This window comes from Pristis pectinata, chromosome 23 (assembly GCF_009764475.1).
Source record: "Pristis pectinata isolate sPriPec2 chromosome 23, sPriPec2.1.pri, whole genome shotgun sequence".
Classification (NCBI taxonomy): domain Eukaryota; kingdom Metazoa; phylum Chordata; class Chondrichthyes; order Rhinopristiformes; family Pristidae; genus Pristis; species Pristis pectinata.
In genome coordinates, this window is record NC_067427.1 from 9,912,274 (window position 1) to 9,935,773 (window position 23,500).

The 23,500-nt window shown below is 38.5% G+C and overlaps 1 protein-coding gene across 1 annotated transcript in view; it reads right to left on the minus strand.

Moving 5' to 3' along the window:
• Positions 1–5,184: 5,184 nt before the first annotated feature.
• The window catches only part of c5 (complement component 5), an 83,691-nt gene continuing 65,375 nt past the window's right edge, over positions 5,185–23,500 (minus strand). The window contains exons 30-41 of the mRNA XM_052037186.1: positions 23,125–23,277; positions 22,923–22,985; positions 20,783–20,867; positions 20,288–20,339; positions 16,534–16,636; positions 16,366–16,440; positions 15,175–15,280; positions 13,529–13,615; positions 13,146–13,235; positions 8,679–8,762; positions 6,906–7,041; positions 5,185–5,786 (exon numbers count right to left, since the gene is read on the minus strand). Coding sequence (XP_051893146.1) covers positions 5,651–5,786; positions 6,906–7,041; positions 8,679–8,762; positions 13,146–13,235; positions 13,529–13,615; positions 15,175–15,280; positions 16,366–16,440; positions 16,534–16,636; positions 20,288–20,339; positions 20,783–20,867; positions 22,923–22,985; positions 23,125–23,277 — 1,170 coding nt within the window. The 3' untranslated portion in view covers positions 5,185–5,650. The remainder of the gene's footprint in view (positions 5,787–6,905; positions 7,042–8,678; positions 8,763–13,145; positions 13,236–13,528; positions 13,616–15,174; positions 15,281–16,365; positions 16,441–16,533; positions 16,637–20,287; positions 20,340–20,782; positions 20,868–22,922; positions 22,986–23,124; positions 23,278–23,500) is intronic.

A 23,500-nucleotide genomic window follows, 5' to 3' on the forward strand; every position in this document is an offset into this window, starting at 1 on the left:
CTACATCACATGTCTCCATTGCAATGGCAATGTCTCTATTGGCTAATGAAATAACAGCAGACTGTTCATTTACCTGCCAGCACTATGAGTAATGAACACAACATAGCTATGGGAAGGGTGAAAAAACTCATTCTTTATCACTCAAACTATCAAAAGCTGCAACAATACTAAGTCAATGTCTAATAAAATGCTCTAAAACAGATCTGTTTAAACACATTATTAACAATATATTTTTCTGATATTCTTTTTGATGAATTGCACTGGGTTTGTGCCAATGTGTTTGGAATTACTCCCACCAATGCTCCATGGAGCCAAATCTGTCAGAACCTTCTGGGTCATCTCACCTGTTGGAGGATTGCCAGCAAACATCTCATGTACAAGAGATGCTTAGAAATTAGAAATAGACACAAAAGTGCTGGAAGCACACAGATAGTCTGGCGGAGAATTTCTTGATGCTGGGTGCTTGACGTGTTGTGTGTTTCCAGTATTTCCTGTTTTTACTTCAAATTTCTGGAATCTGTCCTATTACTGATTGACACCCTTTGCAAGTGCTATTCTGACTGAAACTGAAAGTCCCAGGATCCAGCAGAAACTGTTGGATTGTGGATTTCACTATTAGGCGTGAGAACCTTTACCCACTTTTCAAGAATAATTCCCACTGTGGAAGCTTGTACAGACAGATGGAAAGGAGAGTGCTCACAATTTCAGTGAGTGACCTGCAAGGCAATTTGAGAGAAGTAAACTGTGTGTCTCAATGGAAAGAGACATAGAACAAAATGTCTTCCATGCAAAGAGTGAGGTAACAAGTGGCATTCTCTCCTTCCCAAATCAAAGATCAGTGACATGACTAGTGATGTCACACTGACCACTCTTGCATCTCTTCTTTGGGACTCTAGGTGAGTTTTAGCTGGATACTCTCAAAGTCTCAAGGTTCCAGATGAAGGGTCTCGACCCAAAAAGTTGACTGTCCATTTCCCTTCATATATGCTGCCTGACCTGCTGAGTTCACTAGCGTTTTGTGTGTTTCTCCAGGTTTCAGCATCTGCAATCTCTTGTGTCGCTATTATTTTAATGTTTGGCAAATACTCCCTGCCCATCACTATTCTTAATAGCGTAGTCCATTAATGAACCAACCACAGTTGAACAGATAACCCAACCAACTCCTCACTGATTAAGTGACATAGTCGTGATTCTTCCTCATCACTGGTTTCACTCAAGTGATCCCAGTACATTCCATTTAGACACCTCCTTCTACTAAGCCCACTCTAATGGTTCCGACGTAATTGATTTGACTGTCCTTTCTGCTATTATTACCAAAGTCTCACTTTCCTTTACCTGTAACCCAGCCAGCTTTGTGTGTTTACTTTCCTTCTCCAGAGGACTAGGGACAAAACCTGTTGCTTTTCAAGTTCTACTTAAAAAAATCTATTAAAGAGTACTACCAGCATGCTTCTGTTCTATCCGGTAAAATTTTCTTCCTGATCACAGCACATTACGTAGTCAATATTTCCACTCAACCTTTCTGACCTTCCTCTTACCAACTAATCCATTACCTAAATTTCAACATATTAATGATGTTGTATCCAAAATTCTAGAACAGAGACAAATGTTTGAACAATGAGCATGGCATCAGTTCTCCAGTGATGTCTTCAGTGGTGTCTTGCTGGATCTGCAGAAGGTCAAACTATTGCTGATACTACAGACCTAACTTTCATTTGCACTTTGCCTGGGTTCATCAGTTATTGCAGCTGATTCATTCCTGATTTAGCAACATCGTCAGCCATACTGTGCCATCCAACTGAAGTATCAACAAAACAGGATGGACTTAAACTCACCAATCCACAGTTTAATCAAATCAGAAGACTGGAAACCGCCCTCATATCTGAAAGACTTAGTAATAAAGGGATACAAGGTTTAAAGTAAAATATAAAGACCAAGAAAGTAGATGTTTCTTTTCGATAACGCTATTATTATTCTGTTATTGCATTTCCCTTTTAAAAAAAACTATGTACGAATTTCTCCTTTAGGTTTATCACTCATACTGAATTACCTCCAAAAATGTAAAACACCCCTAAATGTTAGGAGCTCATAACAGGAGCCCTCCAGCCATAGAATTTGTAGGTTAGTTCGTCTGAACAGTGTGGGATTTGTAGTTTGTTTTGTAGAGAAATACAAATTTTGCGAGACCACCCTGTTAGCCTGGTTGGGGCCTGGTGGCACTGAATGGGAGTGGAAATTTAGGTTATGGATCAGTTGGTAAGAGAAAGGTCAGAAAGGTTGAGTGAAAGTACGTACTTTATTGTCTAAGTGTGTTGTGACCAGGGAGGAAATTTTACAAGGGTTTGCGCAATGAGTTGTTAATGGTAAGGTGGTGGCACCTGTCAGCAGGCTAGACTTAGGAGAGTAGGATAAAAAAACTGAGGCAATGTGATGTAAGAACATAAAATGGAAAATGCTGGGAAAACTAAGCAGGTCAGAAGGTGTCTGTGGAAAGTGGAATCTCATCTCTTTCCCTAGTTTAGGTTTGTGACTTTTAGCTTGCTGAGGAAGTGCCTTCTTTGCAGAATCTGCTAAATACCCACAATGTCAGCACTATCTTGATGTAACCACTTCCTGTAATTTCCAGCCCCCTGATAAACATGCATCTCAAATACTTAGCTTGCCTGATTTGGGTGAGTGTTCCAGCAGGCTGAGGGAAGGTAATATCTGCCGCGCCTTAGCAGAAGTAGATCAGTAAGTCATACTGCAACCTCTCTGGGGCAGTACAATGGAGTCTCCACCAGGTAATCTTCATCAAAATCTTCTAACATATTCAAGGGGAGTCATCCATCTTAATGATTAAATAAAAATTTGTATTCAAAATTTTCTGCGCTGCAGTACACACCCTCCCTCTCACTCCCTTGAGCCAAGTTGCTCTCAGTGTTCATGGTTGAAATGATAAATTGTTGATAAGGGCAATAAAGGTTTATTGTTACAGTTAAAGGATAACATTAAAATTATTAAAGTGATGTTAAAGTAGGCTTCAGTTGCTTTAATATTAAAAAATAAAGCAAGGAGTTGTTCCCAGCCATTACAATCTTCTCCCCTATTTAAGTAAGTTACTGTTCCTGTGGTCTTATGTCAGAGTTTGTAGTAGCATCAAAGTATGGGTATTTTGAGCCACTTCAGAACACAACTGTCACTTAAGTACAGAATATTCTAAATTGCCCAAAAAACATAATTAAGCCTTGTATCTTCATATATTAGTTTTTAAAAGTAATTGAAGCAAAATTTCAGATGTCGTAAATCTGAAACAAAAGCAGAAAATATGGAAATAATCAACAGGTCAGGCAGCATTTGTTTTGAGAGAAACAGAGTCATCATTTCAGGTGATCTGATGCAGGATAATTGACCTGGAATACCAATTCTGTTTCACTCTGCAAAAGTATTGAAGAATGTGGTTATCGAGAAGATAGGTAATTGTATGGAAACTCGAGAATCATTAGAGTCCCAGAATAGGCCGAAAACAATGGGATATGAATTGCTTCAGATTGTGGGAAGAGGTGCATGATCAATGGCTAGACAAAAGCATAGAACAGTACGGCACAGTAACAGGCCCTTCGGCCCACAATGTTGTGTTGGACCAATTACACTAGTAATAAAATTCCCAACTAAACTAATACCTTCTGCCTACACAATGTCCATATCCTACCATTCCCCTCACATTCATGTGCCTATCAAAGAGTTTCTGGACTGTTCCTATGGTATTTGTCTCCACCACCACCCCAGGCAGCGCATTCCAGGCACCCACCACTCTCTGTGTAAAAAAACTTACCCTGCATATCTCCTTTAAACTTGACCCCTATCATCTTAAATGCATGCTCTCTGGTATTAGACATTTCAACCCTGGGGGAAAAGATACTGGCTGTCTACTCTATCTATGCCTCTCATAATCATATAAACTTCTATGAGATCTCCCCTCAGCCTCTGCCACTCCAGAGAGGACAACACAAGTTTCTCCAACCCATCCTCATGGCACATGCCCTCTAATCCAGGCAGCATCTTGGTAAACCTCTTCTGCACCCTCTCCAAAGCCTTGACATCCTTCCTATAATGGGGTGACCAGAACTGAATGCAATACTCCAAATGTGGCCTAACTAAAGTTTTATAAAGCTGCAGCATAACTTCCTGACTCGAACTCAGTGCCTCGACTAATGAAGGCAAGCATGCCATATGCCTTTTTTACCACACTATCAACCTGTGTAGCCACTTTCAGGGAGCTATCAACTTGGACCCCAGGATCCCTCTGCTCATCAACACCAATAAGGGTCTTGCCATTAACAGTGTACTGTCTCTTTACATTTGATCTCCCAAGGTGCAACACTTCACATCTGCCATTTCTCCACCCATATCTGCAATCTTCGTATCATCTGCAAACTTAATAACCCACCCGTGTACATTTTCATCCAGGTCATTTATATATATCGCAAACAGCAGAGGTCCCAGTACGGATCCCTGAGGAACACTACTAGTCACAGACCTCCAGCTAGAATAAGTCCCATCGACCACTACCCTCTGTCTTCTATGGGCAAGCCAGTTCTGAATCCAAACGGCCAGTTCACTGTGGATCCCATGCATCTTAATCTTCTGGGTGAGCCTCCCATGAGGGACCTTCTCAAATGCTTTACTAAAATCCATATAGACAACAGCCACAGCTCTACCTTCATCAATCACCCTCGTCACCTTGTCAAAAAACTCAATCAAGTTAGTAAGGCACGACTTGCCCTGCACAAAGCCATGCTGACTGTCCCTAATTAGGCTATGGTTTTCCAAATGCTCAAAGATCCTATCCCTAAGAATCCTCTCTAGTAACTTCCCTACCACTGACATGAGACTCACTGGTCTATGGTTACGAGGATTATCCCTGTTTCCCATCTTGAATAATAGAACAACTTTAGCTACTCGCCAGTCCTCCAGGACCTCGCCTGTGGCTAGAGAGGACACAAAGATATTGGTTAAGGCCCCAGCAATCTCATCTCTTGCCTCTCTCAATAACCTGGGGAAAGCAGTGCAATTTGCTTCCCTCATTCATTACTTGGGTTGAAACACAAAAAAAAATACACTGTCATCTTCTACACTGACAAATTAAACCAACAGTAAAAAAATACATTCTCAAGAAAACCTGTTTTACATGGAATAAAATACTAAAGACACATTTTGATCATTCATATTTAATGGGAAATAATAGTGAATGAGGCATTATAGACCTTTCAATGTAATAAACATCCCAATTTTAGTCATTTAACACTCAAATAGACAACACAAATTTTCACATTTTAACTTCTCAGAACAGCTTTTCTGGAAAACACATTAAGATAATTTTCAAGGCCAATCATAAGAAGTGCCTGACAAAGATATTCATGCTTACATTATGAACATGAATAAAGATTTTAATCTTTGAAAAATCTATTTTGATCAAATTGTGGCTTGAAAGATGGCACAATCCGCCAGTAAAGTTCACTAAAGGAGATTTTATTTTACTGTAACCAAACAACGTGAAACATTATTATTAAAAACTTCTACCTTGTTCAGTAGAAAATCAGTAAAGTATGATAACTGAAGGAACAGAAAAAGGAATTTAGATTCAAATGTGCCTCCAGCTCATCTTCTGTTAACATCCATTAATTAAGAGTTCCATTGAAAATTCATTCATTTGCTGGAGGAAATCTTCACATGCATTCTCAGAACATTCGTTCACAGAAGGCCACATTTCAATCCAGCTGGATGAGTCCAAGGGATATTCATATCTAATATAAATAATAAAAAAATGCTATAATGCACTCCAATGGAAAAAATCATTTGTGGCACTACTCACCTTGAAGTTAGTACATCTTTTTGCAGGTGATCAAAAAGACAAATGCAACTTACGTCTGGCACTGGTCACTTTGTTCTCCCCCCCCCCAGCCCCAGTTAACTTCCAGGAACCCAGTAAAAAGCAGAAGTTTTTTTTTCATTTACACAAAGTATGAGGTCCTAACACATATGTTAATAATTTGAGCCTGTAGCATAAATCTAATCATGTTCACATAAGCTAATGTTACAAAGAGATTATATTAATAGTTTTTTTGCTGTGGAATATGAAACCATTGTTATTATGAACTGGGCCAACAATTCAATGATTCTGAGTTCAACTCCTTCTATGGCTGCTAGACATTGAAATATTAAAAAAATACTTTTAAGGTTAACTACAAAACAAGGAAACTGTCATTAAAATGCAAATGATTTGCTAATATCCATCAGGGAAAGAAATCTGCTGTCCTTACAGTAATATGGCTCACTCATAACTTCCCCCTGAAATGACCTAAAACTATTCCTAATTTCCTTTGAAAGATTTAGTTCAAAACAAGTTAGGAACAGACATTAAATGCTGTCCTTGTCTGTGATGCCAACTTCAGTGAATGAATAAAATAAGAATATAAATTGGAAATAATGAAGTTTGCCAAATGCGGGACAACAAAGTTCAATTTATTGTTCCACATTATTTATTTAAATGTATTTTTCTATTAATTAATTCACACCAATGATACTTCTGATAAAATCCAAAAGTAAGATAAAGCTATTCAGTTGTGACTAAAGTATTAGTGCAATTTCTGCACCAAAAAATCATTAATTTTAGACCAAAATATTGGTGAAATGATCTCAGATTACCAGATTTATTTAAAATATCTGCATTTATCTTGGATGGAATCATTATAATTATAATTTGGAAAAAATAAATAATTTTGGATTTTTGTTTCAAATGGATGTCTGAAGGATAAATGCATAGCTATAACATCACAAGCGGGAAAATGGCTCACTTAGGGGAACCCCACTAAGATCAGAGAGGAGAAAGTTGTGCACCTCAGGAAATGATAATCAACACTTACATAAATCTCCTTGATGAATGAAATTTCAGGCTATTTTTTCCCATAATCAAGTATGTTTGTCTTTGGGTCAAGGTAACATCAAAACAAGTGTCTTTTTTAATCAGAGTTATAACTGAGTTTTCTTCAACTGCATCAACTACAACAAAAATACAGATCAATTTAGTCAGGCATTTCAACACCTGGAAAAGAAACTTTATTATTTAGAAAAAGTTAAGAAAGTTTAAATAAGCTTCATTTAGTACGAACTAACACTGCCACAATGATTACAAAATGCACATGTTTAAATGTTTATGTAACTTAAAGACATAATGCTGTAAATACTCAGCAAGTTGGACAGCATCTGTAGAGATTGAGATGGATAATGAAAATCAAAAACAGTAAATACTGAAAATTTGAAATAAAAACAGAAAATACTGGAAACACTCGCAGATCAGGGACCATCTGTGGATAATGAAAAAGTTAATGTTTTAGATTGAAGACTAAGAAAGAGATAACATTTTAAATTGCAGGGAAGGATAGGGTAATGCTAGAGTTATGTGGTGAAAAGCTATTAATGAGCTATTTAGTTCATAGATTAATTAAGATAGAGAGAGATGAAACAAACAAGGAGATATGTAAAAGTCGTGAAATGCAGGTCAGAGCTGTCAGAAATGCTCAACAGGTCAGGCAATGACATTAGAGAGAGAAAAACTGAGTTAGTATTACTAATGTGTATTCTACAATATAACTGACCAGTTCTGAACAAACTCTGTCCTTGCTCTGCTTAAGAGAGGGGAAAGAAGAGGTATGGGAAATAAATGGGATGTGGTCAAGGGTTCTGTTGCAGAGGGAAAGTCAGATTTAAGAAGGAAGAAATCTCAGATACTTCTCTGTTGAAAGTCTCATCGAGGAACAGAGTACGACAGAAGCAGGGCAATTGGGAGAATGGAATGGTGTTCTTACAGGAGGCAGGTGGGAGGAATTTTGGTCGATCTAGCTGTCAGCTTGTAATGGATGTTTGTTGCTAACCTATCCATCAAGAGGGAGGCAGAGTGATTCAGAAAGGGGAGGAAAATGTCAGAGATGGACGATACAAAGGTGAGGACAAGGTAGAAACTGGAAGCAAAAGTAAATAAATTTATAATTTCTTTATAAATGGAGGAAACAGCAACAATATTGTCACCAGTATACCAAATAAAAAATGAGGGAGGGGACTTGAGTAGGACTGAAACATGAACGTTTCCATGTATCCAATAAAAAGAATCATAGCATTGACGTGACTCAACGAGGGAGAAGGCATGGAGTCAAGAAGAAATAAGTTCCCAATCAACAGATTATCATTTGCAATTCCTGCCACTTTCAATGAGATTCTAACACCAGACACATCTTCCCTGCCCCTTTCAACATTCTGAAGGAATTGTTTCCTTTGAGACTCCTTGGTCTGTTCTTCTGTCTCCACAAACTTGTCTTCTCTCTTTCCCAGCTCTGAAGAAGTTTCAACAACCTGAGACTTTCTTTGTCATTCCACAGTGCTGATTAACCTGTTAAGTATTTATAGCATTCTCTGTTTTTAGTTCAGATTTCTAGCATCTGCACCTTTTTACTTTGCTATGTTTAATATTTCTTTTTAGATTTGTCATTATCTCAAATCCACTGTATCTGCCAGTGACTGGCTGAAGTCAGTGTACAACAGGTAACTTCAAGGCCTGAGCCAGCTGATCCATAAAATTTCTTGTTGTGGAGTAAAGACCATCGAAGCATTCAGTGCAATAGTTATCCAAATTAAGGACAAACCTTTCATATATATTTCCTGAATAGTGGCGTTGTACTTGATGAAGTTAATCTGTTCCTCAGAAGACAAAATTTGCACCCTGTAGGCTGTATATAAAAAAGAAAATAGTTAAACATTCTAGAGATAGCAAAAAGATGGAGCATAGAAATTCATGTGTATCATAAGAGTGTGCTAGACGGACACATCTGATCCATCAGCACCTGTCATTCAGTTTGTCCTGGACCTAAAGGGTCTGCTTAAGTCTGGGTCTTGCTTACCTGGGAATGTCTGACTGCCAGTGGTACTGAAGCCAGTGCCAGGACAAATTAGCTCAATGTTACTATGGGGAAAAAAAGATGGTCTTGAACTTGGAACAGTATTCTTATGGGAAAACACGAAAATGGTAAGAGTGCTGCTTTGCATCTGATCAGTTTCAGTGCTGATGATTGTATTTAAAGCTGTGACTGCCAAGATATTAAATGTGTCATAGAATCATACAGCTCAAAAACGGGCCCTTCGGCCTAACCTGTCCATGCCAACCTTTCTGCTCATCTACACTAATCCCATTTGTCTACATTAGGACTGTGTCCATCTATGCCTTGCCTGTTTAAGTGTCTTGTCTAAGTGCCTTTTAAGCATAGTGACTGTATCTGATTCCATCACCTCCTCTAGCAGCACGTTCCAGATATCAACCACTCTCTGTGTAAAAAAGCTACCTCTCAGATCCCCTCTAAAAATCCTTCCCCTCACCTTAACCCATGCCATGTTGCTTTCGATACCTCTACTGAGGGAAAAAGATTTTGATTATTTACCCTGTCTATGCCTTTCATACCTTATACACTTCTATAGGGTCACCCCTCAGCCTCCTTCGCTGCAGAGCAAAACAAACCCAGCCTATCCAACCTCTCCCCATAACTAAAGTGCTCCAATCCAGGCAACACCCTGGAGAATCTGCTCTGCACTGTCTCCAGCCTGAAATCACATCCTTCCTGTAGTGTGGTGACCAGAACTGCACACAGTACTCCAAGTCTGGGCTAACCAGAGTTTTGAAAAGTTACAATATAATGTCCCAACTCTTATATTCTATGCCCCAACCTATGAAGGCAAACATGGCATATGCCTTCTTCACGGCTCTATTGTCTTGATTTGCCACTTTTAGGAAACTAAGGGATCTCTAGGTCTCTTTGTTCATCAACATTCCTTCATGCCCTATTATTTAGTGTATATGTCCTACCCCTATTTGACTTCCCAAAATGCATCACCTCACATTTGTCAGGATTAAATTCCATCTGTTAATTCTCTGCCCAACTTTCCATCTGATCCATATCCTGCTGTAGCCTTAAACAACCCTCCTCACTATCTACAACACCACCAATTTTCATGGCATCTGCAAACTTACTAATAAACCTCCTGCATTCATATCCAAGTTGTTAATATATATCACCAACAGCAAAGGTCCCAGCACCGATCCTGGTGGCACATGACTGGCTACAGATTTCCAATCAGAAAAGCATCCAGTCACCACCACACTCTGCCTCCTATCACCAAGCCAATTTTGTATCCAATTAGCCAGGTAGCCTTGGATCTGATGTGCCTTAACCTTCTGGACCAGCCTACCATGTGGTACCTTTTCAAAGGCCTTAATAAAGTCCATATAGACAACATCTACTGACCTGCCTTCATCAATCTCCTCTCCTACCTCTTCAAAGAACTTCAAATTATGAGACAGGATGTTTATTATCATTGATTAACCCCTGCTTTTCCAAATGTACATAAATCCTGTCCTCTAGAATTTTCTCCAATAATTTCTCTACCATTGACCTGAGGCTCACTTGGCTTATTCCTACAACCCCTTCTTAAACAAAGGATCAACATTAGCTATTGTCCAGTCTTCTGGTACTTCACTGTGGCTAATGAAGATAAAAAAACTCTCCGTCAGGGCCCTAGGCATCTCCTCCCTCACTTCCCATAGTATTCTGGGATAGATTTCATTTGGCTCTGGGGATTTATCCACCCTTATGCATTCCAAGACATCCAACATCTCCACCTTCTTAATACTGACATTCTCCACAATATCAACATATCCCTCCCTGAACTCACCATCCACCACATCCTTCTCCTTGGTGAATACAGATGAGAAGTATTCATTCAGGAGCTCACCCGTATCCCCTGCCTCCAAACATAGATTACCCCTTTGGTCCACAAGGGGACCTACTCTTTCCATAGCTACCCTCTTAATATACTTGTAGAATGATTTAGGTTTCTCCTAATCTTACCTGTCAAGGACATTTCCTGGTCTCCTTTTGCCCTCTAATTCCTTTATTAAAAACCCTCCTACACCCTCTGTCTTCCTCAAGGGATTCGCTTGATTGTAGTTGCCTATATCTGTCATATGCTTCCCTTTTTTTCCTGATCACACCTTCAATAACCTTTGTCATCTGAAGTTCTCTAATCTTGCCATCTTTGCCTTTCATCATTACAGGAACATGCTCGCCCTGAATTCTTAACTCTCTAAAGAGTCCCAGTTATCAGATGTTGTTTTACCTGCAGCATCTGCTCCCAATCTACTTATGCCAGATCTTCTTTTATGCCAGTGAAATCAGGCTCCCCCCAATTTAGGGCCTTAACTTGAGGACAAACCTTATCCCTTTCCATAACTATCTTGAAACTTACAGGATTATGTCACTGTTCCCAGAGTGTTCCCCAACCGACAATTGCCTGGTTTCACATCCTAAGATAAGGTCAAGTGCAGCTCCTTCGCTGGTAGGACCATCTACATCTTGTCTCAAAACACTATTTTGGATGCATTTAACAAATTCCACCCCATCTAAGTCCTTTGCACTAAGGCAATCCCAGTAAATGCTGGGACAGTTAAAATCCCCCACTACCATAACTCTACTGCTTTTACACTTCCTGTGATTTGTTGGCACGATAGTGTAGCGGTTAACGTAATGCTATTACAGTGCCAGCGACCCAGGTTCAATTCTGGCCACTGTCTGTAAGGAGTTTGTACGTTCTCCCTGTGTCTGTGTGGGTTTCCTCCGGGTGCTCTGGTTTCCTCCCACATTCCAAAGACGTACGGGTGAGGAAGTTGTGGGCGTGCTACGTTGGTGTCGGAGACGTGGCGACACTTGCAGGCTGCCCACAGAACATTCCACGCAAAAGATGCATCTCGCTGTGTGCTTTGATGCATATGTGACTAATAAAGATATCTTATCTGCTCATTTCCACTGACTATTGGGAGACTTATAGTATAATCCCAGCAAAGTCATCGCCTCTCTTGCTTAGTAACTTGATGTGCTGATAACTGCTATTTCAACTCATCCTATCACAGAAACCACCTTTGTTCTACACATCCCTCCCCACTTTCTCTTCTACTGAGAACCTACTTGCGTCTCTTTCTTTCTCAGTTCTGACGAAGGGCCGCAGACCAGATATGTTGACTGATTCTCTTTCCACAGATGCTACTTGATTTGCTGAGTCTTTTTTTCTAGCATTTTCTGTCTTGTTTCAGATTTCCAGCATCTGTAGTTGTTTTTGATTTTCATGAAATTTTTGAGTTTTGTACAAGTGCAGGAATCAGCATCAATTTAGTCGTTTTTGCAATAGATTTGCGGGAGGGGCCTGAGTGGACTGAAACAGGGACTGTTCTGCATAGCCAATGAAGGAACAGGCATAGCTGGGCCATTGTGAGCTCTATAGCTAAAAGTCTGAATTGGAGAAAATTAGTGGTGTTGAAGGAGAAGCTGTTCGGTGTAAGAACGAGTTCAGTCAATTGAAGGAGAGTGCTGATGGAAAAGTCCATGCTAGCTCCCTGCAGAACAATCTCTTCAGTACCGTTTCCCTTCTTATTTTCCTGTAGATCCACCAACTCCCCTTTTCAATGTTTTTGCTACTTCTCTCTGCTAGGGATAATTTATAGTTGTCAGTATGTCTTTGTGATGTGGGAGGAAACCGGAGCATGTAGGGGAAGCCTATGCAGTCACCAGGAGAACATGCAAACTCCATACAGGTAGGATCATTAGAGCTGTAAGGTAGTAGCATTAAATGCTGTGCCACCTCACCAGGACTTGAGGAAAGTGAAGGGGTACTAGAATTAAAGAGTTGTCAAAGTTTGTGATCTCTGGTGTCTGAAGGAAAGGAAAAACATTTTTTGTTTAAGTGGCAAAGAAGAAGGTGGATCTGTTGAATAGGACGGCTTTGGGGTAAGTTGTAATGTAGTTTTGTAACATGTTAATGGCACTAAGTAGTGGATTTGTTTCTGTGTGGGTTTCCTCCGGGTGCTCTGGTTTCCTCCCACATTCCAAAGACGTATGTGTTACGAAGTTGTGGGCATGCTATATTGGCGCAGGAAGCGTGGCGACACTTGCGGGCTGCCCCCAGAATATTCCACGCAAAAAAGATGCATTTCACTGTGTGTTTCAATGTACATGTGACTAATAAAGAAATCTTATCTTAAATAGCAAGCTCCAAAATCATAAAATACTCACCATAAACTGGCTTTTTACTGCATGCAGCTTCATATTTTTCATGTACGTTGAGGGTTATATCTATTGGAGGCTGCATTTCACTGCACTCCGCTAAACCACAGAAGAAAGATTTAAAAAAACTGTTGAGAATTAACTCCAAAAACCCATCTAAATGTGTATAGCTATCCATATTAGATAAAAATCATGTTTCTAAATTATGTCAAGGATTGTGGTTGGTTGTAACATTAAAGTTATTCAAATTGTATTCATAAAAAGGTATATAAATTTTATTTTATTTGTATTTATGTGTCATAGCAATATCACTACGTGTTATTAGTTCACATTATTTCCTACATAATACTCATAAACATAGAAATTCAACAAAAAAAGATTTATTGTTTTACCTTTCATACATTTGCACTCTTCTCCATTGCATAGCTTTAAAAGCTTATTGTCTGCGACTGCATTGTAAAAGATAGTGCACCTTCTGTCTACAGAAATAAAATGGGATTTCACATAATATATCGCAGCAATTCCAACTAATCCAGGCTTGACTAAAATGAGATAGTGCATTAATGATTTAATTTCAGATCGATAGGTCACTAAATATGTACCGTTCTCTTTCAAGCCACTTGGTCACCAAAAATAGAGTTAAAAAAAGTTAAGGATAAGTGAAGTATGGAACTATGAGATTAATTTCTAAGTTATTTCCACAGGCTGGATTTGGATCACGGAAACAACACCATATTATGACAACATTCTGGGCTGCTAATTTTCCAGAAAGTCATCAAAAACCTGAAGCTTGCTCTGACTGTCTGAAAATTGAATTATACAAGTTAATCACACTTCTCTCTGTCATTTGTTAAAACCAGGGGAATCCTCAGAAATGCTGGTGCCAAAGTTGTCCATGTACCATTTGTCTGAAACTTCCATTTTACTGTGACTTTTAAAAAATGTCAGCTAATCTTCAGCCACTGTAGATGAAATTGCATTAGTAGAGAACATGAAAGAAGATGCAGCAGATAAATTCTTCTATGGTGAATGCTCTTTTGGAAAATGGTTCATGTCACAGCAGATACCAAATCATGCCTTTCCAGGTCTCTGACATTGTCCTTGCTGATTCCTGTGAATCAACTGTGTGACTTCCTCTTCTAGTAATTCGTGTGGATCCTAATCGGGTCTTATTACTAATTCAACATGAAGAGACATGTAGAGCTAAATAGCTGCAGTCTTTAATCTCCCAGACATGCACTACTCTTTCCACATATTAAAATCCAAAAAAACAGCAGTTATTTACAATGCTACTGAAAGTTGATAATTGGAATTAAATTGTTTGATTAAGCAGATAAGATATTAACAATTTCCCCCATGTTTCCAGAGAAATTAGGGTGAAAAACTATGCTGTCACCACTTGCAGTTCGAGATGATCCTAAGGTACTGAAGTTAATGGAAATTGTCATCTTGGTACTTACTGGTGGTGCCTCATTGGTGAAAGAGTGTGTCTGTAGTCACTTTGGAGCATGCTCCACAACTTCCTTGTAAATTGCAGCTTCTACAGAAATAAAATGGGTCTCTGTCCCAAGTACACCCTGATTTGCCCAGCATTTCTCATTTGGATTCATCTTTCCCCAAAAAGGTATGAGAGATTCACATTAAAATACCCACTATATTCTGCACAGTGATGAAAAAATAGCTGTGGTTGCACAATTGCCTCAAAGTTTGATTGTCATCTGAGTAGGAGCAGAAAAATAAAAAGAAAAAGAAACAATAACAGCTTGTTGAAAACTACTTTAACAGCAGAGCTGCAGTATTTTGTTTGGATAGACATATGAAACCTGTAAAGCCAGTGTGAATAAGCAAGTATTTTGGCACGCCCGAAAATCTGTATGGAAAACATAAGCATAATGCAAAATAAGAAATAGGTCTGTGAGTTTGGACCTCTTCACCTTTTTTGACAGATTTTGTCCACTTTGTATTCATTTATTGGGTATATTGGATTTAAAAATAATTGATCTCTACTGAGTTTGGCATAAAGAAAGTAATGAGTTACCTGGTGAATGATAGCTGTAAACTGTGAAAGTAGATGGGGTTACCATTCCAACTTCCATAATTTCATAGACATGGAATGCAACACAAAAGTAACGCTCTGATGGAATCTGAAAGAAAAAGAAAACAAGATGAAAATTTAAGACTTCAAAATTTTGAGCACTCAGTGTGAGGGAAGTTCTTTGGGACATCTTGTTGTCTTGAAAAGTAAAATCGAAATGAAAGTCTTTCTTATTTTGGTTGGTAACTTATTTGACATGTATTTTCAGCAATTTCAGGCTTCTGCATTCATAATTCTCTTTGCCTTACTATCAGTCTTTACGTGAACGTAGAGAAAATTGCACTACTCACTGTTGTCACCACGTACTTCAATCAGCATAAAGCTCGAACAATACATTGGAGGTCAAATGTAGAGGGAAAGTACACAGTTAACAGCATTGATGTTCAGAGGGATCTCGGGGTCCAAGTCCATAGCTCCCCGAAAGTGGCTGCACATGTGGTAAAGAAGGCATATGGCATGCTTGCCTTCATTAGTTGAGGAATTGAGTTCAAGAGTCAGTAAGTTACGTTGCAGCTTTATAAAATTCTAGTTAAGCTGCATCTGGAGTACTGCATTCATTTCTGGTCACCCCATTATAGAAAGGATGTGGAGGCTTTGGAGAGGGTGCAGAAGAGGTTTACCAGGATGCTGCCTGGATTAGAGAGCATGTGCCATAAGGAGAGGTTGGACAAACTACGGTTGTTTTCTCTGGAGCGCTAGAGGCTGACAATGAGACCTGATAGAAGCTTATAAAATTATGAGAAGTATAGATAGAGTAGACCGCTGGTACCTTTTCCCCAGGGTCAAAATATCTAATACTAGAGGTCATACACTTAGAGTGAGAGGGGGATAGTCCAAAAGAGATGTGTAGGGCAAGGTTTTTTTTACACAGAGAGTAATGGGTGCCTGGAATATGCTGCCAGGGAGGTGGGGGAGGCAGATACAATAGAGGCATTTAAGAGGCTCTTAGAAAGGCACATGAATATGCAGAGAATGTTGGCATATGGACCGTGTGCAGGTAGAAGGGATTAGTTTAATTAGGTGTCATTAGTTTAATTAGTTCAGCACAGCATCGTTGAGTCTGTTCCTGTGCTGTACTATGTTCTATGTTCTAATAGAGGAAGAAAACAATAAATGAATTCTTATATTCCTTACTGAATCCATTTGAAGAATTACGCTTCTATCTGATATTCTGTAGTCCGTAATAAGGCTATCAACTCCATTTAATAGCTAAAAAAATGAAAACAAAACAAAACATTTAATCATTGAACAATTACATTAATAAGCTTTAAATAAGAATCTATATATTTATAAGTGCTTAACTGTTTTTAAATCTTCTTCATCTGGCGAGAGGCCTGTGTTCAATGTTATCTCCATTACAGAATGGTCTGATACCAAAACATCATCTTCAGATCTTGGTTTATATCTAAAAACAAGAGTTAACAAATATTTAGTAAGTCAACAGGGCAGTTCCTGCTCTCCACTTGCAAAATGTATTTGTAATATTTAGTGCCACCGGGTTAGATTTTTTGTGCTTTATAAGGTGTACAAAGAAGGTACAACCAATAACAAACATGCAGCCGTCTGTTAATTTCAAAGGCTTCTGTAAAACTTCAATATCCTTGCTAAACTATCCTGTATTATGACTGTATATTAGCACAAGTTACATTTGTTCCCATTAGCACCAAGTCTGAATAAAAAGTTACACACAAGAACACAAGAAAATAGGAGCAGGAGTAGGCCACCAGGCTTCTCAAGCTTGCCCCACCATTTAATGTGGCTGATCTATGCTGACCTCAACTCCTCTTTTGTGCCAGTTGCCTATTACCCTTAATTCCTTGAGCTTTCAAATATTTATCTATCTCCACTTTAAATATATCTAGTGATCTGGCCTCCACCACCCACGGGGCAGAGAATTCCAGCATTCTACGCACCTCAGTTTTAAATGACAGGCCCTTTATTTTATAGTTATGTCCCCACGTTCGCTCTCCTACCAATGAAAACATCTCAACATCTACTCTGATCCTCTTTGGATCGTTTATGTTTGAATAAGATCACCCCTCATTCCTCTCCAACTCCAAGGAACAAAGACCCAAACTATCTAGCCTCTCTTGATCGGACAAGCCTCTCACTACAGGAATTAGCCTGGTCAACCTCCTTTGGACTGCCTCCAATGCCTTTTTTAAGTAAGGGGACCAAATCTCTGCACAATATTCCAGATGTAGCCTCACCAACACACCGTACTATTGCAACAAAACCTTCCTATATTTAAACCCCAACATGCCATTTGCCTTCTTAACTACTTGTTGTACCCACTCCCATGCTGACATGTCTATCCATGGCCTCCTCTACTGCCACGTTGAGGCCCGACACAGGTTGAAGGAACAACACCTCATATTCTGCCTTGGGAGTCTCCAAACTGATGGTCTCAACATCAATTTCTCTAACTTCCAGTAAACCCGCCCCTTCTTTTTCTTCCCACCCCACTCCTTTGTCTTCCCTTATTCCTGTGGCTCTCTTCCCCTGACTTGATGACCTGCCCATCTCCTCTACTCCCCTCCTCCATCCTTTATTCCATGGTCCACTGCCCTCTCCTACTGGATTCCTTCTTCTTCAGCCTTTTGCCTCTTCTATCTATCACCTCGCAGCTTATTACACCTTTCCCACCTCCCCCACCAACCTCCCTTCCCCCTCTCACCTGGACTCGCCTATCACCTGCCTGCGTGTGCTCCTCCCCCTCCCTCCACCTTCTTATTCTGGCTTCTGCCCTCTTCCTTTCCAGTCCTGATGAAGGGCCTTGGTCCGAAACATCAACTGTTTATTTCCCTCCATGGATGCTGCCTGACCTGCTGAGTTCCTTCAGCACTTTTTGTATATTACTTGTTGTACCTGTCTGCTAACTTTTGTGATTCATGCACTAGAATACCCAGATCTCTCTGAACTTCACTCATTTGCTGTCTCTCCATTTAGATAATAATCCACCTTTTGATTCCTCTTACCGAACTGCATGACCTCAAAATTCCCCACAATACACTCCATTTGCCAGGTTTTCACCCAATCACTCAATCAATCTATATCCATTGCAGAACCACAATGTTCTCATCAAAACATGACCTTCCACCTATTTTGGTTAATCAGCAAACTTGGAAACTGTACATTTTGTTCCCTCCTCCATGTCATTAATGTAAATAGTAAATGATTGAGTGCCAAGAACTGATCCCTGGAGTACTCCACTAGTTACATCCCTCCAGCTTGCAAAGGAGACATATATTCCAACTCTTTGTTTTCTATAATGACAGCCAGTTTTCAATCCATGCTAACACATTTCCACCAAAACCTTGGGCTCTTAAATTATGCACCACTTTCTTATGTGGCATCTAGTCAAATGCCTTTTGGAAATTTAAATACATTACATTTATAGGTTCCTTTCTATCTACTCTCCCTATCACATCTTCAAAGTATTCATGCAAATTTGTCAAACATGATTCTGAACTCTGTTCTGATCATTATTAGCGAATTTTACACCCCAAAAGCTGTTGGAACAAACATATCACATATGCCTTCTGCAGTGGATGGCTGGTAGTTGTATGAGGGAAGATGGAAAATCAACGTTTCAAGCATTAAACAGCTAAAGCTACTTTGGTATTTTCTTTACAACAGTCAGTGATTCAGGTCTGATGCACCAAAACAACTAATTGTGTACTTTGGAAGACCAGAAATAAAACATTATTCACGAAAAAAAACTGCTATAAGGGGAGTATTTTAATTTTTATTATGCTGCACATTAATCTTTTCCTCATTAGTTATCATATCTAAACTTAACTTCATTCATCAAAAAGTGATTCATGAAATAAAGAATTCCTTCAAACTATTTGGAGAGAAATCTAAAGGAGTGAGAATATCAATCCTGAGCTATTTGCTTATGTTGGTTCAAAATACTTGCTTTTTGGCTTAATGGTGAAATCCATCAAAGCCACCAGTTGTTTACCCCAAAATATTTGGGCTTGAATGTACCTGAGGAATGGGTTTTAACAGTCAACTTATACTGAAATCTGTTTTATGAAGTGATTTCAATATCTTACTTAGTTCCCAGACTCCAAAGAACAAAATAGTTATAGTATAGCAATTCCTCACCATTATATGTTGATAATAGGAAAGCAAATGTATTCTTCAGCCATAGAGGCAACTTATACTCTATCAAGGCTAATAGAAAGGATTTCCCTAATATAAATATTAACCTGATTTCTATCACACAAGTTTTATGTAAGCACTGGGCTATGTTATTATGGAACTATCTAACAGATCAACAGCTGCTAGTGTATATCAGCAATAGAAATATGTGAACTTGTTCTGATAATTGAGCCATTTCCACTTCTAAGTATTTTTGTCAGAAATACATAAAATATTAGGAAATGTTCTACTTGTGTGTACAAAAATACTGCACATCACTATTATTGCTATGACTGTGAAGATATTTTTCATGTTAAGTAGTATAAGTAAGTACAATAATTCTGATGGATTGGGATGTTGAGGGTTAGTTAATACAGTGGCCTAATGCTGATGGGTATCACAATACCTGGAATCAGCACTTGCCAGTTTCCACCCTTTACATTTTTCTCTATTGTGCTTCACGAAGGAGGCCTGAGTACTTAGGCTCACCTTGTCGCATCCTTACAGTGATGCTCATTTTAGCTTTTAAGGGTGCATTTAAGGAGATTGCTGCTGATGGCTAAAGTCATTGTAATAATTCATACAGAATGGGCTATTCAAAGTTAGTTTTAAAATATACTCCAAGACTGCAAATAAAAAGCTAGAAGTGACAAATGCTGGAAAGCTGAAAGAAAATGGCATGCTCCAAACAGCAGTCAGCAGCTTCTGTGGAAACAACAGATAAGTTGACATTTTAGGTTCACCCTTCACCAGAATATTGTTTTTTTCTTGCCATAAACACTGCATCTTTCCAGCATTTTCAGTTTATGTTGCAATTCTACAATTGCTCAGTAACTAGTCCATTTTACTTAGACCTCTGCCTTCCACCACACCACCTCCCTCACCACTCCACTCACCCAACACTTACTTTGCACAAGCTTCCAGGCGATAAACTTTCTCAATTCCTGCAGGTTTTCTAACTGAAAATAAAGATTATCATTATCATTATTGAACCTGAGTAAACTGAATCAAAATAAACCCTACATAAACAATATATATTTTTTGCAAAAAGTAGCAGCACAAGGCACATTTTGGAAGACAATGAAACTGTAGTTCCAGTGGAAATGACACAGCAGAAAAGAAAATACATGCAAGCAATAAAAAAAACGCTAGTTTTTACACGTTGCCCCTGCTTCCCTGATCTCTCAATCGATGGTAATTCGCTTGAACACACACTCCAATTACAGCCTGCTTCCTTCCCAGACCCACAAGGAAGGCACTGCCATGATTCCGATGATCTTCACCAGCAAGCTGTTGGCCAGTTTAATAAAAACAGGGCTCAAGGCCAGTATCAGGTAAACCTTAAATATATTAACATTTCTGAAAATTATTTGCGTCCACTAAGCCATATGAATAGACTCACTTGAAGTAGTTCTTGTGGCTTCTATTTTTAGAAAGAAGTGACAAGTTTCACTGGATGAGCCGATGACATAATACACCCTCCTCATCTATGCAAGAAACAAGACTCAATCAAATAGTTTTATTAAAACAAAACCTAAACATGTCATCTTCTAATTACAGTTCTGGCTGAATATTATATGTAGATTGAAGGGGTTTATCCCTACAAGTTATAAACCAATTCCTTTGGGCTATTCTGCCACTGCATGGGAATAAAACTAATCAGATGATAGATATTGTTTTTTTAAGTGAGCCATACTTTACAACAATCTATTAGATATTAAACAAAAATGCTGTTCTAGTTTTTGGTTTGCACACAATTAGTCATTCTTAGAATAATGCTGCAAATACTGCAGTTTACCTTCTGTTCTCAGTCATGACAAACAAAAATTGGTCAGATCAAAAATAACTAGAAACCCATACAATTTAGATATTATAATGTTGGTTGAGGACAAAATTGGCCTGAATTCTAATGCTAGTGCTAGTTTAGCCTCAAAGTTAAATCACTGCTCATTGTCCATTGATCTAAAAAAAATGACAAGAATGTAACTGCAATAGCTGCAAGTATCTGGTTGATTGTAACCTTGGCTCAGTCCCTACCTTTAGGAGAGGCAGGGAAATAGTTTGCTTCATCAACACTTTATCCCCAATGCAACCCCAACCTCTGCACAAATTAAAACTAACTCGTTTTCTCTTTCCCAGTTCTGATAAAGAATCTTTGACCCAAAACTCTGTTCCTCTTTGCACAGATGCTGCCTGACTTGCTGAGTATTTGCGGCATTTTCTTTTTCATTTCAGACTTCCTGCATCTGCAATTTTCTTTTGATTTTTACTTATCTTTCCAGTCTGTTCACAAACCTTTACACAATCTCTGGTACCATTCAAGTAAATCTCACATGCATCCTTTCCAAGACCTTAATATTTTTCCTAAAGTATGATGACAAGATATGCAATATCCCAACCGGGGCCCAACTAGTGTTTTATAATATAAATGGACATGTGATTATCATTTATCCTTACAGGAAAACTTAAAAGTTATACAAGTTTACTTGATCTGTAATTCAAAATGCACTAAACCAATTACTTGATCATTTACAAGCAATGTAAACTGAAAATGCCAAACATCATTGCAAAAGCATTCAATCTTCATTTCATCTCTTATTCTTCTAAAATTGAAGCTTTGAAGTCTACAAATGAGCTTTCCACAATACTTTCAGTGTGCAATGATCCATCATGGATGTTGGAATTGTGAAGCATACATGTTATTAATACAAAAGGTGCGAAGGAAGTAGCACGTACAAAGTTTAATGAAAGTATGATGAAAACCATTGGGTATAACAATGGACCTTTGAAGTAACAAAAAATGGGAGAAAATGCATTGGAATTTGGACATGGCAATTTATCAACAATCATATATATTACCAAAATCACTATCAATATGATCAATAGGTCAGCGTGGAGTACAGAGTGACCTTACTCAAATTGCTGGTAAGTGGACCTCATGAAACTATTCAGAAGGTTTGCTGTACAGCAATTCATGTTGATTGTGTCAATTTTTTATCCATCATTAACCATAACTCTATAATTTGCAGTTTTTTATATGGGGGATTGAACAGGTATCACTGAGTCAGTCACTGTGACTGAGGCTACACATCCATGGGTACAGGTGACTGTAATACAGTGACAGGCAGTGATGTGAAGAAAGTAATTAACTAACTTATGGAATATCCAGAAGAATTCTGATTTGGAATTTTGGTTTAAAAGTAGATTTGTCATAGACCAACCATGTGCAAGGTTAAGATATTTAATCCTCTAATGATAGAAGTTTATTTGGATGGGATGATCAGCCATGTCTAGTGATCATCAATCTTCCTCAAGTTTATATGACAGCATGTTAGAATTTCAAAAATGGAAGCCCATCATTGCATGAAGGATACAATGAAGAATTTTAATTGTTCCTTGTGTAATTGATTCCTGAACACTGTGTGAGTAAAGCAAATGATTTCTAATCAGGATACTTTTAACCATTTTCATTCCTATAAATTAAAATTTGAGTTCACTTTTTGTTCACAGAAATAAGGTAATAACAACAATTTGTTACTTACATTAACAAGAGCTGTACCAGTCCTGCCCGGGGTTATAACAACTACATCGTCATTTTTTTCAATCTGCAAAATATCATACAAAATGTTACATAATCCTAACAATATTATTACAAATGAAAAGCAGTGGTATAATGAAGCATCTTGTATCCTTGGTTTTACAGTTTCCAAACTTCAATGCAAACCAAACCACAAATGTACTTGCCTCTATTGGTCTTGAAAATGCCTTTTGTTCATTCAGTTCCAAGCGATGTATATTGCCAAGCCTTTTGTAGTTAACTGTTATTGACATATCAAGCTTAGTACGTTTCATATTAATAACATATTCTGTGAGAGCTTCAAGGGCTGTTACAGTGTCCTGCCATTAAAAAGGTTAGGCTTTTAGAATGTAGTGCATGGATACACACTGAAATCAAACAACTCTTTCACTCCTAGATGTCAAGAAAGAAAAGAGTGCAATATATGAAGGACTAGAAATTAATTTGCACTCTAAAAACCATGCCACACAGTTGAGAATAGGTTTAGTTTGGTGTCAAACAAAATTATGTCCATTTTAAGGCCCCTTAATCCCTGGTAGGAAA